This window comes from Stylophora pistillata, chromosome 5, assembly GCF_964205215.1.
Source record: "Stylophora pistillata chromosome 5, jaStyPist1.2, whole genome shotgun sequence".
Classification (NCBI taxonomy): domain Eukaryota; kingdom Metazoa; phylum Cnidaria; class Anthozoa; order Scleractinia; family Pocilloporidae; genus Stylophora; species Stylophora pistillata.
In genome coordinates, this window is record NC_142523.1 from 36,067,234 (window position 1) to 36,086,793 (window position 19,560).

Consider the following 19,560-nt stretch of genomic DNA (forward strand, 5'->3'; position numbering starts at 1 on the left):
AATTGTAATTGTAAATTGTAATTGTTGTATCAATGGGTCAGTCTTTCTTCACAGAACAATTCAATACTTGCATCTTCACCGAACAATTCAATACTTTCAGTTCCTTGTTCTAATTGATTTTTTGTTGATTATTTCTAGATTATTCTACATCCAAGAAGGAATCATATGATGATGAAAGCAAACCAAAAGGTACAAGCTAGAGATAATTCAAAAACTACTAATGCGTGTAAGCCTAAATCTCCGCGAAATTGTTTAAGAAGCTCCATATTTAAAATCTACTTAGATAAGGTACATCTTTTCATCGAAATTTCAGAAACAGCTAAAAGTGAAGGTACCGTAAGTGATAAAGGAGTGGATTTTACAGCTTCTTCGTCAATTAAAAACATGAATAATCACAAAAATATGATAATGTTGATGACGATCATTCAAGCTCATTATTTTTTTTTTAGAGTCGGAGAAAACTCAAGTTTCATCGGCATCTGGAAAAAAAGAAGACTTAGAGATCGGCAGCCCCACAGGTACATAGATAAGCTGTAAATAGTAAAGAGGTATATTGTAATCATTAATCTGGTTTATTATTTAAACTTTGGTTTGAAATGAATTAACAGGCAGCTAGCTGCATCTAATACAGGGATCTAATGCTTGAGAACTTTGCAGAGTAGGCAGGTTTCTGTCTTGAAATTTATTATCCTCGTTGAAAGGAGATTTCCAAAGCACAACTCAATGTGTTTGATTTTTTATTCATTTTAGATACTTTGAAAGGGAAGGACTCAGCAAACCAAGAGAAGGTGGATTTAAATGAGGAGCTTTTATCAGGTTAGAGCAATAAAACAGCAAATAAATCGCTCTTCTCTAAGACATTTGGAAATTAATCAAACACACACAACTGAATCACTACGGCTCAAAGTTTTGTTTGCTTAAAGTGTAGTATTCTTCTTTGCCATTTCAAGGTCAATTTGGATTCATGAAGGAGTCAGATGTCGATGATGACAAATCAACAGGTACAAGGAATTAGTGCAAACTCCGAATGTGTGTAAACTTAGGCGTCAATTAAACAATGAGAAACACACTGCAAAGCGAGTGAACTTTTCGAAGATTCTAAAACGGAGTGAATAACTTTCTGTGGGTCAATATTTATGATAGAATAAACATAAGAAGAAATTAATTTGACAGCCTAAATCTGCACAATAACCTTGAGTGTTAATTCTTTCACTTCCCTAACTGACTACGGTATTAGGTACTTTTCCCCTTGAAGTAGGTCTGCATAATAGCCAGAGGTTTTAATTTTTTTACTTTGCAAACTGATTTCGGTATTAGATATTTTCACTTCAAGAGGAAAAACCTTAAATATATTATGTGATGAAGAAATCAAAAGTCACGAGTTTCTCAAGAGCAAAGAGTGTTATTTTTATTTATATTTATAGGTATTTTAGTTGGTCACCAGGCCTCCCCTGTAGCAGCTGAAGGAAGCCTTGACTTTGCTGACAAGAGTTCACCAGGTGAGAAAAAAATATAAAGCTTCTTCAGATTTTTTTATAGAATCATCGAGGGCCCCATTTAAGACAACTGGACACGGAAGTTGGTCAACTATGATGAGCAACTGAAATATTTTTGGTATCTGAGAGAGCACTTATGAATCGCACTATCAAAAGTTTAGTCCATGAATTGCCTCTTTGACCAGTTGATAACTCAGAATAGAATGAGAGTCATTTCGTTGTAATTTTATTGACCGACAACAGTAAAGCTACTTCTATTGAGAATAAACCGGATATGACGTATATTCCGTCAGCAGATAAGCGAGGAAGTGAGGTGAAATCAAAGTCTTTAAAAGACTGAGCCTGGTGGAGTTAAATGGGCCAGATTTATTTCCATACTCTTTTACCTCTAAGAAAGTAATTAACATAAACAATAGGAAAAGCTTAGGCAAAAAACATCCCTAATTATTCTTGATCTCGCACATTAGATGTAAAGTTTTATGCGAAGTCTGGTGGTTATCTCTTAGCAGTTTATTATCTTTCATCAATTTGAATTGATTTCTAAAGCACAACCCAATTCTATCTTTTTAGGTGCGTCGAAGGATAAAGTTACAGCAATCCAAGAAAAACTGGATCTGGATGATGGACTCTCATCAGGTTGGGACAAAAAACGCCCAAGAAGATGATTGTATTCTAAGTTTGTAACCACTGAGTACAACGAGCGCTATGGAAACGAACACATTGACAAAATCAACAGTGACAGTGTTCTTTGCGCAAAGTGAATTTGTGTTATTTGCTGTTTTAGATCATTTTGCATCCAAGAAGGAATCAGATGACGGTGGAAGCAAACCAAAAGAGTCATTGAAAACTGATGAGTGTGAGCCACAATAAAGTGAAGCTCGGCAAAGTCTCTGTTTAAACCAAGACAAGAAAGCTTAAAATGGAATTATTTCAATTTGTTTCCCAACTACGAGCTAAGCTTCTGAGGCCCTGTTATATCAAACAATTTTATACTCTTTCTCACATTTTCTATCGCGAGCTATAACTTCAGCGAATCTTGTACAAAAGGACCTAAAAACAGTAAGATTACTCGGAGAAACTGTTGCAAGACAATTTGGACTTTCGACAGATTGAACACGGATCGAGTGAGTATCAGTGAGTCGGTCTTAGGGATAGAAAATAATTTTTTCTTCACAGCCCAAACATTGTATCGTCATCGCACAATCTAATATTTTCAGTTCATTGTTCTAATTGAATTTGTCTTTCTTACAATTTCAAGATTATTTTACATCCAAGAAGGAATCCGCAAATGATGATGGGATCAAACCAAAAGGTATAAGTAAGAGTTAATCTAAGCTACTAATGTGTGTAAGCCTAAATCTGCGGGAAATTATCTAGGAAGCTCCAAAATTGAGTGAGACTTGGCACAGCTTCTGTTTAAAACAAGGAAAAATAACTTGGAATGTTCCTATCATACAATTTTTCCGTAGAGTTTTCTGACCTTCAAACCAAGGTTTTAAGGCCCTGTTATATCCAACAAATTTGAAGATTTTTCTGACACTGTGTCGTGAGTTTATTTGGTTAAGCGACTATGGGCCGTGAATCGTCAAAAGAACTACATAAATCAACCAAATTTGTACAAAACGATCTGAGAATGGCAAGGGTTATTTAGAAATGTTGCGAGAGAAGTTGAACTTTCGAGTGAAAAAAAATAATAAATTAAAATAATGGGTAAATTTTGTTTAGAGCTCGAACGTTGCACCATCACCGTGCAATTTGATCTTTTTCAGTATTTTAAGCTATTTTATACTTAAATATTGTTACTTTATGGGGAAAGTCCTGGAATGTATTAGGAGGTGAAAAAACGAACATCACCCCTGATCGCGCCCGTTTTAACTGACCGTTATTTTATATTCAGTTGACGAAGAGACCAATATGACAGCCGATGGAAACCTGGCTATTGCTGACGTTGACAGCAGTTTCTCAGGTGAGGAAAAAATTAGACTTTGTCAGATTTCAACCATAACTAGAATGACACAACTCCAACCGCCATTTGTCAGCTATGATGAGCATAACGAAGAGTCTCTGTATCGCGACCGTCGAATACACCAGTCGTCAATTCCGCGATCATTGTTTTGATTCAAGAATCGCGCCTGTGATCAAAAGAAAATTTATTGATCACGATAAAGAGAATCAGCTCAATAGGGAATTACAGAACACACAATATGCGCCAAAAAAAAAAAAACAGACAGTGAAAGTCTTTTCTTTGTCATTTCTTTAACAGACAAAAGTAAGGGTACTTCCGGTGACAAAAACCTGGATTCAAGCAATACGTCTGTGGAAGGTAAATAAGTCAGAAAACTCGGTGAAATTATTAAAGTCTTAACTGAGAGAGGGTAAGCCTGGTATAGAAAAGAAATATCGGCCTGGTATACAAAGAAATTTCTTCTGCAAAAGGTTGGTGGTGCTTATCACCAAGATTTTTTGCACCAAGACTAAGGCGAGATCCATAAAAAATACAAAATAAAAAACATTTAGGAACCAAACTAACAGGGAGCGGCTTAAAAGATCGGCGATGAGAATTTGTGATGCAAACAATTACATTCTGAACATCGTTTACCGAGCCGAAATGTTGATTGGGACTCTGCAAGATCGATGTTTAACCGAGTTAAGTTAAACGATTGACTCTCGGAAACTTAATTAGCTACTTAGGGCAGATTCTTCTCAACAGAAGGGTAAAAGGCAGGAGATAAAAGAGTAAGATACAAAGGACCGTTAAAAATCATAATTGTTTATGCTGTTATCATCACCCCTTTCATTTTAGTTCTTAAAGAGGCACAAGTTGACGCTGCTGAAGGAAACGAGGACTTTGCCGTCAACAATTCGTCAGGTGAGAAATTGATCGTGATCAGCTTTTAACATGTGCCATTGATACAAACTCGATGAGGAAGAGTTTAACCTGTCCACAAACAGGGTCAGTTATATCGATTCAATCAAATTGATGCCCTGTTAGTCCAATCAGTGGGGTTAACAACGTGCATGGAAATCAAACTGTATATTCCATGAATTGCACTTTCATTAAGGGTCCCTAAGTCGAAAATAAGTTGACTTGTATCAGGCGCAAATTATATCTTATATATCGTTGCTACGATTTCAGAGAGCGACAATTCAGGTGATCAAGATGTGGATCCAGACGAAGACCCCATAGTTGGTAAGTGAGACAACCAATGCGTTGAACTAAACGTTAAATCAGACATCCAATTAACAATTACAGTTAAACCGCTGCTTTAAAAGCGCTTTTCATTTAAGTGATGTTAAACCAAAGCCAAACCAATGTAAGCGCGAGCCAAGGCTAACAAAATATCACAAAACGTTTTAACCGCTAGTTGCCGTTTTCGGATTTTGGCTATGATAGTCGCCCTTTAGGGATTTTGGCCATTATTCACCTTTTGGCAATTTTTCCCATTAGTGGCTGTTTAGTCATTTTGGCCACTAGTGGCTGTTTTGAAATTTTGGCCGCTAGTAACCATTTCGATATTTTAGCCACTAGTGATCGTTTCCGAAATTTGGCCACCATGGGCCGTTTTGCCATTTTGGCCACTAGTGGCCGTTTTGGAATCTTGGTCACTATTGGCCGTTTTCCCATTTCGGGCACTAGTGGTCGTTGCGCCATCTTAGCCACTTCTTGCCGTTTTGGGATTTTGGCCACTAGTGGCCGTTTTCCGTTCTTGGCCTCTAATGGCTGTTTTGCAATTTTGGCAATTGGTGGCTGTTTTGCAATTTTGGTCACTAGTGGCCGTTTTGCAGCTTTGGTCACTAGTTACCGTCTTGCCATTTTCGTCACTAGTGGATGTTTTCAAGATTTTGGTCATTAGTGGCCGTTTTGAGATTTTAGCCACTAATGGCCGTTTTGGATGATTTTGGCCACTGGCGGCTGTTTTGCCATTTTGGCCAAAAGTGGCCGTTTACGAATCTTGCCGACAAGTGGCTCTTTCGCCATTTTAGCCACAAGGTACCGCTTTGTCCTTTTGGCCACTAGTAGCTGTTTTAACATTTTGCCCACTAGTGGCCATTTACGAGCGACTTTGTGAATTGACCGAGTGGAAATCGAAAAATGTGGCACATGGTGGAAAAATTGAAAACCTTTAAATTTTTCCCAGAGATACTTTGTAGTGAACATAGAAACGTGGTAAGGTTTTGTTTTCAGACTTGCATCTTTATCCTAGAAAACTCACGAAAACTGAAACGAGCGTCGGTAGCCGTAAAATAGCGGAAATCAGTGCCCCGAGTAGAGGCAAATGAGCTTTTTTTATGAAAAGTGCTAAAGAAAGCAGGCTTATATTAATTTTATAAAATTGTATAGGAAGGATACAGGCATGGTTTTAATCAAAAACGGGACCATTTTATTTAATCTGGAGCTCACGGAACACTTTTGAAAGTTACCAATATTTCAAAATCCAAATATCGCATTTCGTAGCAAATTTTCAATTATCATTTTCTACATGCAGTGTAACTCAGAATCGGTTCAGGTTAAGCTCATGATAAGTGAAAATAGTGTTGTTCTCGAGGATGTAAAAATTAGTCTAGGGCTTTCTATTTTCGCACGAAAAAACCAGGCTGAACTTTGAGAAAATCGCAACATCGGCAGTAACGTCACGACATAGTCTAATTAGGTACCCTGTGGTTAACGCAGAAATTCCAAGCACCCTTTTACAGTAAGCACCGTGTTTGATCAGGAAATCAATACAATAAGCTACCCTTGTATAGCTAACGACGACAGACTGGTTTTTATCCCTGCTGTCGTTTCAAATTCTCATCCATTCCACATGGTGAAATTGTTTACAACACCACATTCCGTAAGCTAGCGGAGACATCTGTTTTTCTTGGCATTTTCGGACACATTTAAGTTTTGAGAAAGTTCTAGGGTAAAACTGAGCTTCACTGTGGACTTGAAAGAGGACAATTCAATCATTTATGCCGGTAGATCAAACATTCTTTGACGAAGACGTTGAAGACGGGAGGCAATCTGATACTAGTGTAGATGTTACATACTAAAGCGTCTGTCATGCAAGGCTGAAATTATTTCAATCTTGTTACCACCTTGTAATTTTACGGCCACGAATATCCGTAACTATGGTCTTTAACAAACTTGTCAATGTGATAATCTTTCTTATCAGTAAGTCATCGCTGTGAGAAAACGTGGGAACGTTGCAAAAAATGGATTAAGAGTTCGAACTGATTTGGTACAAAATTTTCAATTTTGTCAAATAAAACGAAGTGAAATGTTAATATTTTTGGGAGGAACTCTTATTACTACCGTCCTACGGGAAAAAAAAGGTGGTTTCTGTACCCTAAAGAAACAAATAGGTAACCTTTAAAAATTGTAAATTGAAAAAGTGAACCGTTCATCTTGAAAATTATTGAATGGTTAACACCACAGCGTTTAATTTTGAGTAATGGATGCAGGTGGGAGGTGTTTAGGTACCACAGAAGCGTAAGGGTCGCGCGGGCGATAGCCGAGAAAGACTCTGGTTTCTTGAGTGCTTAGTAAACCTTCTCATGGCATACACAACTCAGAAGCGTACGCTGTGGTGTTGACCATTTGTTTTATAGCATGACAACGTACATTGTAGCAAAAAAGTTCCTATTTATGTAACAAATATTACGTGACCAGAAAAAAGAAGCGTGCGGAAAACAGTCATTGCATTTCTTCATGTCAGCAACGAATATCCATGAGCAAATGGTAGACACGAAATTGGCCAGTAAGAACGCGCGCTTTACTTTGGTTATGTTATAGTTCAAATTATGGAATGCTGTGAACGGCAACGTACATTAATGGAAAATATAATTCCAAAACCTCTCTTGTTTTGTTTGAGTTAATTTAACGATTGTTTTCAAAATGTCGTCACGGATTTGCCAATGAAATGTCAAATAAATCTAACCTATCGCGCCTTTGTTGTTTGTGTTTCCCCACTATTTAAACCAGTTATTTACTTTCTTGCCATAAGCTGTTGTTAAGTCTTTGGTTTTCTTGTTGAGGCTGTTTTATCGTTGTTGTCATTGTGGATCACATTTTCTTGATCCACTTGCTCAAAATGTTCTCAAAATCGTAAAACCCATGTTTCATTTGGAAAAATGTGAGGAATGAGCACTCAGTAAATGGACTTGTATAGTTTTGGACATGAGCATTACTTTACTGGGTATCCTAGGTGTTGCAAGTTAGTGGTCATATCGAGTAACGTTTTCGTTTCCCTGCGTTTTTAGTGATAGGAAAGGACTGTCTTCAGCAAGGTAACAAAGAATACATGCAGGAAAATTATCATGGTGCAATACAACTCTACACCGAGGGACTTCAACTTAACTGCAAAGATAATCGGCTGACAGCCAAACTCTACAGTAACAGGGCAGCAGCACATTTCCATTTAGGTATGGTATTTGAATGTTAAAATATTTGTAGTTTACTTTAAAAGTTCATCTTCGAAAAGGGTTATGCGGTCCCATTTTAGGCTCATTTTTCTGAACGTTTATCAATGACTCCAAACAAGTTCAAGAATATCCAGTAATATAATGACTACTTAAGACAAAGAATCCGTATCTTGCAACTTTTGTTGGACTAAAAGCCCCGAAGAGAGCCTTATATCACTCACGACTCTTGTTCAAAGTTTGGAGGTTAGGAAAGCTCAGTTTGTAGGTCCTATTGTTAAAAATAAGGGGGTAAAAAATAAGCCAATCCCATTAACACCGTCAATTCCCGTGTGTATTCTCCTCTTCCTCCTCTCCAGTCCCCCTTCTTATCTCATTATCGTTGGTGAAATGATCGAGCTGGTTTTCGTATCACTCAGCCGCGAAAAAAACTCGAAATAGTAGTAAACAGGCCAGTTTAAAGGCGAATCGGATACTCTTTTTACTATTGTATGATATCCCTCTCTTAGGAAACTTTGAAAACAGCCTGGATGATGCCTCGGTTGCCGTTCAATTGGAGCCAACTTTCACCAAAGCCCTTAAGAAAGGTAAGTTTTACTTTAGCCACCATTCAGTAGAAAGGCTCTGGCTACGTTGACATAAAATGTCTCGGCTCATATCTACGTGGTCACACACTGGAAAACATCTTTTGTGTATTGAAAATGCCAATCTTTTGTCTTCTCAATAAAGGCACTTAACTATTTCCCACCAAACATTGTTTTTATAGGAGCTGAGGCTTGTGTACAGCTTAAGTTGTATGATGAAGCAAAGATCTGGTGTCAGAAAGGACTAGCTATATCCTTTGAGAAATTCATTCGTATAAAAGATGTAAAAAGTGCTTCAAACAACAGTCAGACCTGTATTAAGCGATCACCCTATATTAGTCGGACAGTTGTCAAAGTACTGAATTTGTTTCTCCTTGATTACTTTAATTTCACTTTTACTAAGCGGTCGTGGTCACCTTTGAATGAGTCTCAAGGGCCTTTTTTGCATTGTCCTCCACCTGTATTAAACGGTCACTTGAAGCGAAACCACCTTTTCTATGTTATTCTATTTACCTTCTTAACTCGTTAGGTCTCGGAAAGAGACGACGAGCATACTATTCATCATTTATGGTCACTACATCTGCCTTCGTTTTGAGGCTAAAACTATGGTGCTGAATAATTAACAAAATCAGTTAAAACTAAAATGTCTAAATCCAGCTGTTTTAAAGGTTAATCGATATACAAACTCTATAAAAATGCAATTGCACTTGAAGGAAAATTTTGGTTACGCAGGGTCATGACTTGAGCGCTTTGTTAGTTCTGTCTCGCTCTGGTCCATTAAGCACTTTTTTCCAATGTTGCCAATCTCGACTCTGCAGATGTTCTTATTGTAACTCTGCACTTCGTTGTTGCTGTTTATTTAATCACTTTCACCAGAGTATGGTGAGGGTCGCACAACAGAGCGAGGCTCCAAATTAAGTGCGCCCGATATCCCACCCATCCCACCCCAGGGGAGGACATCCATCACACAGTAATCTCGTGTGTGGGAAATTAACGTCTCCTACCCCAACCCTGCAGGAGACGGGACCTCCATTTATTCGTCCCTATCCGAGAAGACTAGAATATCTAACCATTTCTTGATGTTATAGAAAGGTAGCAAATTCTTCTCAATTATTTTAAGACCCTGAGTGTTGGTCCGGCCAGGGCTCGAACCCTCGACCTCCCGCACAACAGTCCAGCGCTCTATCCATTGAGCTAACCGGGAGGCTGTTCAACTTACTAATCTATTGAATTATGGTCTGTCTGTATTTCCTGATCGCTTTCATCGTGGTCTTCGTCACCTCATTCAGATTTTGGCTTCTTTGTTGAAATCCTCCTGTCACAAGACAGCTTTACAGGGCTAGCACGTGAAGAGGCATGCGGTATCGACCTCTGTGTCAGAGGTTAGGTCTGATTGCCAAAAGTATGGCTGGGCTTAGCGTGCACTCATTTCTTTTGAGCGCTGATATTTTTACAAGCCTCACTTTTCATTTATCGAAGGCTACAATTTCTCTTGCAATGATAGATTTCCTGCTCGTTCAATTTTCGGGGACGTATAGGGAGTAGCCGAACTCATGTCACACGGTAGTTTAGTCGACACGTGGAAGACTTGGTGTTTAAAAGTTAAAGAGCCAATTTGAGCCAATTGTAATGACCTAATCATTTCGGTCCTACAAGAATCATGCCTTGAAGTGCATCAAACGTAACACCAACCTTTCCATTCTGACCGATAGTTTACATTTGGGTCCAAAGACCTCTTTCACAGCTTTGCAATAAGGGATAAGCTCGTATGTTGTTAGCCCCGCTAGGAAACTACTTTAGATGTCAAAGGCCCAAACAACAGCATCTTCTTCCATCTGGATATTCCACCGCTAAGACTCGCCTAGGCTTTGGCTCGTAAATCCACCTGCTCTCCTCGCTCTTACCCTTCCTTGCTCCAATAAAGCTCAGTGTTAATACCGATACCCCTACGGTTCTTTTATTAGCTTTCGTATGATCATGGTCCTCTGCTATAAACATCCTCATGGCTTTCTGCATGTACGGTAGAACTACTGATAGTTTCTCGACGATGTATGGCGGTAATTTGAAGATTGCCTTTTCCTTCAGCAAAATATGTTAACCCTCTCAACCAGAAACACCACCTGTCGCTAAGCTCTGACTACGAGTTGGAGGTATTTATTGACTGTATATCTACTGCTATAATGCCTAAGAGACTAATCAAACTCTCCTCATCGCCAGGGCCTCAAGGATAACGGATTATCCAGCTAAAAGCAATACCCGAGCTTTATCTTGCGCCTTTTCACGTTTTTCCTCAGCTATCGACATCTTGCACACCCGCTTTCCACAGGAAAAACGATACATTATCCATTGTCCTGGCATGAACAATAGATACCAATTTGTCAACAATCTCAGAAACAGGCCCAAGTTTTTGAGGTTTTTTGCAGACATACAAAACAAAGCGCTCAAATGGCGAACAGGCCGCGAGGAGAGTATCGCGTCTTCCCTGCCCAAATATGTCTTAGTCACATGTAACCTCGTCACCCAGCACTGACAAGTGGTGGATCTTAATGTCTTACTCTTTCCACATTCGTGTAATGCACATTTCATTTTCCATCTAAATTAAAGGTTCTCTTTGGATTGCGAACACGCTTTGATGCTGGCCCCAGTTGAGGTTAAAATATTTTAATCTTCCTGCCATTCTCCCTATAGTTCTTGTGTTTTCACAGCTTTTCTCCATCTCTAACTATGATTCAGGAATGTCAGTTAAAATAAAAATCCTCCCAGCCGTTGTCCTTCCCCTCTGAAACTGCCAGTTCTAATTCCATCTTAATCAGCACTCATTCGCTGTTTCTCTATTGCTGTCACAGTTCTATCTTTTCGTCATCTGTTAGTCTGTGTGACGATTAAAGCCCTAATCCACCCGTTGTCCCCCAGAGCTCGTTCCATAATTCTTAAAGTGTATGCCATTTGCATCAAACTGGTGGCCCCTTACTTCCTTTTATAACAAACAAACTTTGAAACCTCGTGTAATTCTTAGATGCCCTTTTCTTTTATCCCGTCAAAACATCACGAAATACTTATATATAGTTCTTCAGCCTTTTTGAGCGTATTAAAAACGTTCCTGTTGTGTCAATTTTCGCTAAGATGTAATTCTCCTTGCCTTGGCAAGTTATCATCTTAAGAGATCAATCATTCCATTTCTACTCAAGCATTTAAACAATAATTCCTTGCCTCTCTACATGTCACAAACTGTCAATTTATCTTAAATCAGAACTTAGCGATCAGACTTTTCCAATGAGTGCATTTGGGGCAAAACGCTTCTCCTTTCTTGGTCAAAAGGGTACGATATCCGTACATTGTTTTATACTGAGTGATATTTGGAAAGCATTTGTTAGTAATCCCTGCTCCTTTGCGCGGATTTCTCTCGAAGTGACTCGACACAATTTATCCCCCGTTCAAATTTATGTTAATGAGTATAAAATGACATTTAAGAGGCAGACAAAGTGGCAAAGCGAACAATAAGAAAAGCTGAAAAGTGGACCACTTAAACGAATTGCACAAGGAATAAATGACTATGTGAACTGCAAAGTAACTACAGTTATTATCGACAATTTTGTCTTAAAGGTCATTCAAATCTTTGTCGCGACGTGGTTTCAGCGAGTTTTCAACAGCCAAAAAGGCACTTTGCAGTTAGAACATAAAGACGTCTTGCAGTTTATACATAGCATTCACCAAAACACTGAATTAAACAAACCTTGAGCCTTCCACCCTTCCTCCCAGCAGTTTCATTTGACTTAACGATACGAAGATAGGCGATAATAGGGAAAGATTGCGTCATCTACTAAACAAGTGTGTTGGGGAGACAATCGCATCCGGAGAGATAAAGCCACAGCAAGAAAAGGTAAACTTGAGAATCCCTTCATAACTGTTTCTTTAAATGAAATTATGTTAAGATGAGATAAACAATTTTTGATATAACAGAAAAATCGAGTTTGCAGATGGGATTGGAACCCACGACCCTCCGTGATCTAGTCGGATGTTCTAACCACTGAGCTACAAGAGACTCTATGGTAAGCAAGGGTCAATTTGTGGGTATTGACTTCAATACACACTAATTGGATATTCAAATCCCATCCCGTGGGTATTGGGTATTCAATTGGGTATCTAAATCCCGTGGGTTCAAATCCCATCTGGAAACTCGATTTTCCTCCTATATTAAAAACTGTTTATTTCATCTTTACATGCTCACTTTGAGGGCTGGTCGGCTGCATGTGATGCTTTAATGCATTTGATGCTCTAATGTGACAGCGTGATGCTGTTAGTGAGCTTCTATGCGCTAGCTGAGGTTTGGCTGTGTAGCCGCGTGATGTGGTTCTAGTCAATACCCACTAATAGACCCTTGCTCACCATTGAGTCTCTTGTAGCTCAGTGATTAGAGCATCCAACTAGATCACAGAGGGTCGTGGTTTCAAATCCCATCTGGAAACTCGATTTTTCTCTTGAAATTATGTTAGGCGGCAAAAAAATTTAAAGAGGTTAAAACGAGCATCTCGAGTTCACATCTTTTAATCCAGATCTGGTAACGTAAACCAACCAATTACATCGCTGTGTCGTTACGATCACACGGACATGTAGTAGCCAGTATTGGATGGCGATTGATCCCTCGTCTATTAGGTGCAAAATATTAGCGGCTAAGTATGCCCTAGGAACCTTGTATTATTTTTCTCTGCCAACTCAAGGTGTACCGAGGGCTTGGGACAAGTCATTAAGAATAAAAATGAGCGATAATAATTTTGAATGACGTTTCGGTAACTCGTTCATCCTTTTTTAGTTGTAAATGTCACATTCCTATGAATTCAATTTCTATGACAGAAGCAAGCTGGCAACCGAGTCTGCTCACCTTAGGAGAGCCTCGGACGAGCGCACATTACTGTTAATAGTTAATATGTTTTATAAACAAGGTTCAACTAACTGTTTGATGATGATTCCGATAACTCTCGGATTGTATTCGCAAAGTCATAAAGCTTTCAGGTCGTAGGGGAGATTTGAGTCACACCTAGAGCAAGATAGATTCGATCTCGTCGGCTCTGTTTTTGCCGGCAAAGCTGTCACCATTTTGAAAACAAAAATCAAATTTTAAAAACTTTTTGGTCCTTTTTGTCGATCTGAAAAACTTTTTAGGCACTTTTTACTACTCAATATGAAATTATGATGGTTTAAATAACTATAACAGTTATTTTTAGTCAGAAATTATTTCATACGTCAACTATTTCTATCCATTTAAATCGTCAGTGTGTATTTTTCACGTGACTTAAAACTTCTAGTATTTGAAATGAACGGCGAACCACGCACTTAAGAACCAGTTTTCAGTCGTATTATAATTCTATTATAAGTTAAGATTGTTTGCCGCCTTACTGGAAGAGTATTGGTGCACATAGTGGAAAATGAGGGGACAGAGAGGAACAATTCAGAAGCTGTCTAGCACCTAACACTTGTCGATCTTTCCGAAGTCACTTTCAATTTCAGTGATAAATAATTTCTCTGTTTCGTCAGACATCCACACTGAAATAATTTCCGTTTTTCTTACTCGCTTCTATAGACAAAACTTATCTTCAAGCTGTTTAAGATGACATTACTCCCACCCAGAACATCAAAAAGTGATTAGCCTTTGGGCCGAGGTCTTGTAAAAAATACTTACGTTCTAATTATTATCAATTGGCATATTTCAATGGCTTAGACATAAGCCTGCCCCTCCATCACCTCATTTTTTAGCGCTTAGTCACTTTCAGAAAGACGACATGTCATTCGAAAATCCACATCGAACGAGGATTCATAAAACCTATGTACTAGTGTATCTCATAGACCAGTCACGAAGGTCTAACAAGGAAACTAGTTGTCTCTGGCCTTTAATGCAAGACCTTCATTCGGACCTAAAACTAAGTGTTCGAATAATAGTATAATAAAAGTTTGCGACACATTTCCAAACCCTTAGGAAGACTTAAACAAGACAGTAGAACGTATGGCCAGACAAGTGAAAGACAATGCCAGGGAAGGAAGAAGCCATGAAAATCTTGGCAATGCTTATGATGGTCTAGGACAGTTCAAAAGAGCCATCGAGTACCATAAACATCACCTAGAAATTGCCAAACAAGTAGGAGCCAAGGCTGCAGAGGGATACATTTCTGCAAATCTTGGCATTGTTTATGATTGTCTAGGACAGTTCAAAACAGCCATCGAGTACCATAAACGTGACCTAGAAACTGCCAAAGAAGTGGGAGACAAGGCTGGAGAAGGAAGGAGTTATGGAAATCTTGGCAATGCTTATCATGGTCTAGGACAGTTCAAAACAGCCATGGAGTACCATAAACGTGACCTAGAAATTGCCAAAGAAGTGGGAGACAAGGCTGGAGAAGGAAAGAGTTATGGAAATCTTGGCAACGCTTATCATGGTCTAGGACAGTTCAAAACAGCCATCGAGTACTATAAACGTCACCTAGAAATTGCCAAAGAAGTGGGAGACAAGGCTGGAAAAGGAAAGAGTTATGCAAATCTTGGCAATGCTTATGATGGTCTAGGACAGTTCAAAACAGCCATCGAGTACCATAAACGTCACCTAGAAATTGCCAAAGAAGTGGGAGACAAGGCTGGAGAAGGAAGGAGTTATGCAAATCTTGGCAATGCTTATCATGGTCTAGGACAGTTCAAAACAGCCATCGAGTACCATAAACGTCACCTAGAAATTGCCAAAGAAGTGGGAGACAAGGCTGGAGAAGGAAAGAGTTATGGAAATCTTGGCAATGCTTATCGTGGTCTAGGACAGTTCAAAACAGCCATAGAGTACCATAAACGTCACCTAGAAATTGCCAAAGAAGTGGGAGACAAGGCTGGAGAAGGAGGGAGTTATGGAAATCTTGGCAATGCTTATGATGGTCTAGGACAGTTCAAAACAGCCATCGAGTACCATAAACGTCACCTAGAAATTGCCAAAGAAGTGGGAGACAAGGCTGGAGAAGGAAAGAGTTATGCAAATTTTGGCAATGCTTATCATGGTCTAGGACAGTTGAAAACAGCCATCGAGTACCATAAACGTGACCTAGAAATTGCCAAAGAAGTGGGAGACAAAGCTGGAGAAGGAAAGAGTTATGGAAATCTTGGCAATGCCTATCATGGTCTAGGACAGTTCAAAACAGCCATCGAGTACCTTAAACGTCACCTAGAAACTGCCAAAGAAATGGGAGACAAGGCTGGAGAAGGAAAGAGTTATGGAAATCTTGGCAATGCTTATGATGGTCTAGGACAGTTCAAAACAGCCATCGAGTACCATAAACGTCGCCTAGAAATTGCCAAAGAAGTGGGAGACAAGGCTGGAGAAGGAAAGAGTTATGGAAATCTTGGCAAGGCTTATCATGGTCTAGGACAGTTCAAAACAGCCATCGAGTACCATAAACGTCACCTAGAAATTGCCAAAGAAGTGGGAGACAAGGCTGGAGAAGGAAAGAGTTATGCAAATTTTGGCAATGCTTATCATGGTCTAGGACAGTTCAAAACAGCCATCGAGTACCATAAACGTGACCTAGAAATTGCCAAAGAAGTGGGAGACAAGGCTGGAGAAGGAAGGAGTTATGCAAATCTTGGCAATGCTTATCGTGGTCTAGGACAGTTCAAAACAGCCATCGAGTACCATAAACGTCACCTAGAAATTGCCAAAGAAGTGGGAGACAAGGCTGGAGAAGGAAAGAGTTATGGAAATCTTGGCAATGCTTATGATGGTCTAGGACAGTTCAAAACAGCCATCGAGTACCATAAACGTGACCTAGAAATTGCCAAAGAAGTGGGAAACAAGGCTGGAGAAGGAAAGAGTTATGCAAATCTTGGCAATGCTTATCATGGTCTAGGACAGTTCAAAACAGCCATCGAGTACTATAAACGTGACCTAGAAATTGCCAAAGAAGTGGGAGACAAGGCTGGAGAAGGAGGGAGTTATGGAAATCTTGGCAATGCTTATCATGGTCTAGGACTGTTCAAAACAGCCATCGAGTACCATAAACGTCACCTAGAAATTGCCAAAGAAGTGGGAGACAAGGCTGGAGAAGGAAGGAGTTATGGAAATCTTGGCAGTGCTTACTATTGTCTAGGACCGTTCAAACCAGCCATCGAGTACTCTAAAAGCGCTCTAGAAATTGCCAAAGAAGAAGGGCAAATGCTTGAAATGGCCATGACTCAATGTAATCTTGCTCTCATTCATGAAAAGGAGGGACGTCTCCAGTTGGCCCTGGACTATTTTGTTTCCAGTGGGGAGGTTTTTAATGAGCTTCGGGCTACTCTTCTGACTCACGATGCATGGAAGATTTCATTCCGAAATGTTCACCAAACAGCATACAAGGGTATTTGGCGCGTTCTTTTGAGACAGGGTGAGGATGTAAAAGCTCTTCTTGCTGCCGAAGAGGGACGTGCACAAGCTCTAGTAGATTTGATGGATGTAAAGTATAACTTTGTACAAGCCTACGCTCGGTTGAGCTCTGGAAAACGCTATGATTGCCTTTCACTAAGAAACATTTTATCAGATGCAGTTTTTCTAGCAATAACCGGACCTTACATTGTTTCGTGGGTAATTCGAAATGGGAAAGTCGTCGGATGGAGAATGAAGCATGTGAACAATTTTGTTTACCAGGATGAATTAGAATTCTACCTCACCTCTCTAAATAAGGCTACTCTCTCACAAGTCAATGCAAGGGCTGCTGTTGAATGGGAAATGAGTTTACCTGAGGTGGGCCGAGATGGAAAAGGAGCGAACGATGACTCCTTGCGAAACTCGATGACAAATGCTCTGAGGAAGCTCCATGATATCATAGTTACTCCTATCGCTGATTTGGTGGAAGGGGATGAGATTGTATTTGTTCCTGAAGGTCCACTCTGCTTGGTGCCTTACGCTGCATTAGTGGATTCGAATTTAAGATATTTGTGCGAATCTTTCAGGATTCGAGTGCTTCCATCCTTAACCATTTTAAAATCAATCACTGACTGCCCGAAAGAATTTCATGTTAAAACCGGTGCCATGCTCGTGGGTGATCCGTGTTACAAACAAGTTATTCATCAGGAGAAATTGCTCAATCAACTTCCGGGTGCAAGGAAAGAGGTGAAGATGATTGGAGAAATCATCGGCATTGCTCCTCTTATTGGAGAGGAGGCGACAAAGTACGAGGTATTAAGGCGAATGTCCTCAGTTGCCCTAATTCACATTGCAGCACATGGTAAAAAAGAAACAGGAGAAATTCTCTTGGCACCAGATATCAAGAGGAGAACTCGTCAAGCTCAAGAGGAAGACTATTTACTGAGAATGGAAGACGTTTTGCAGGCTGGGCTGCGAGCGAGGCTGGCTGTGTTGAGCTGTTGTCACAGCGCCTGCGGAGAGGTCATGGCCGAAGGTGTGGTTGGCATTGCACGAGCGTTCTTGGGTGCCGGTGCTCGATCCGTTCTGGTAGCCCTGTGGGCCATTGACGACCATGGTACTCTGATGTTCATGAAATATTTTTACGGAGCCCTGGCTGAAGGGAGGAGTGCCAGTGAAGCTGTCAGTCAAGCCACGAAGTGCCTAAGAGAAACTGAAATGTTTAGAAAAGCGTATTACTGGGCGCCTTTTGTCCTTATTGGAGATGACGTGAAACTGGAATTGACCGAGATGTAGATGTTCTCAACGTGAGTGCACTTTTAATTAAGTTTAATCAAGAAAAAGTGAGATGTTAATTATTACTTTATCCTTACATTGACAACTCTTGAATTAGGATTTGTACATTTTTTCAGTTACTCTGAGGTCAAATTCAGTTTTATCTTTTTAAACTTCACTTTGATCGAACAGCCGAGACAGAAGGCGTATAATGCAAAGAGACCAAAAAAACCAAAGACCTATGTTTTGAGTTGAGTCACTGCGTTCAATGAAGCACGGGACCTAGGTTCATTTTGTTGGGGCCTGTTTACAAGGAGGTAAGGGACCCCAGGAAAGTGGGACCTGCCCGTCCAGATAATCTCTTATTTTATGTTAATCACGTTTACATGATGAGGGGCGGGGGCAACCTGTCTTGGCAGGTTGCTCAGTCTGTTCGACAATTTGCCATATAAACGTCTCAAGGTGGGGTGATCAGCCTAGGGGTGCGTTCGTTTTACATGAGCAAGCACGCCAACAATTTCTCACCCTGGAATTCCGAAATTGTAAGATTGTATGTAGACGAGGGCTATTTTTCGAGCACGGCTATGTAGGTTACTTCATTCATATAGGGTCCCCATCCCCATGTTTAGAGTCCCTTACAGGAACTCAAGAAATACCTCAAATTTGAATATGCCTCTATATCTCGTAGTTTTTTCATTTTTGTTTTAGGTCATTACAGAATGAATTTGTGTGCAGACAAGACATGACTAGATCCCCGGCGGGTGGCATCGACCGATGGTAGATTGAACTAACAGAGGGAAACCACAAATTAAATGTTAAGCAGTGGCTGGAAGTATTAAATAACCTGCTGCGAGGCAATTAAAAAATAAACGACTTTAATTGCAACCAAAGCGATCAATAATACGTATGTACAGTTCAAAACTCTTTTTGGTCTTTCATTATATTCAGTTTTGGGGATTCATACTGATGAAAATTAGATGACAGATTTTCTGTGGATATTGAGTGGCTAATGTTACGGCCATACGGAAGACATTATGAAGACAAAACATTCTAACTAATTTTACATGGTCTCCGTTGGGATTATTCAGCAACGTTTTGCAAAAAAATCAACGTGAAACTTCGTGTGGCTTATTATCGAGTCATTTTCACAGAGACGAACAACAATTTTATGATTTTCCGAACAGCTTCAGGCATTAGCTAAATACCAGGTTTCAATTTTGGTGTTACCAATAATGTAGAGATATTTTACCTTTGAAGTTTTTGACTTGCTACAAGTTGTACATATGTCTTTTTTAAATGCATTTTAAATCGTTAATCCACATTCCACTTTAGAAGTAATGTACTATTGCAAAAACCTAAAGCAGACATTGTATTAAATTATGAAATGCGGTAACAAAGGAGTTCCTTTGTATTTGCTTCGCACATAATGTAGTTC

At 39.6% G+C, this 19,560-nt stretch overlaps 1 protein-coding gene across 1 annotated transcript; it reads left to right on the forward strand.

Annotated features, from left to right (window-relative positions):
- Nucleotides 1-1,770: 1,770 nt before the first annotated feature.
- On the forward strand, nucleotides 1,771-19,509 carry LOC148731701 (uncharacterized). The gene is made up of 15 exons (XM_088761933.1): nucleotides 1,771-1,804; nucleotides 2,067-2,132; nucleotides 2,281-2,352; nucleotides 2,743-2,808; nucleotides 3,394-3,462; nucleotides 3,760-3,819; nucleotides 4,300-4,365; nucleotides 4,633-4,686; nucleotides 7,740-7,901; nucleotides 8,408-8,485; nucleotides 8,665-9,006; nucleotides 9,772-9,864; nucleotides 12,256-12,362; nucleotides 14,454-18,157; nucleotides 18,834-19,509. Exons 1-14 carry the CDS (start codon nucleotides 1,771-1,773, stop codon nucleotides 18,144-18,146), a joined length of 4,962 nt encoding a protein of 1,653 aa, XP_088618059.1. The 3' UTR covers nucleotides 18,147-18,157; nucleotides 18,834-19,509.
- Nucleotides 19,510-19,560: the final 51 nt, after the last annotated feature.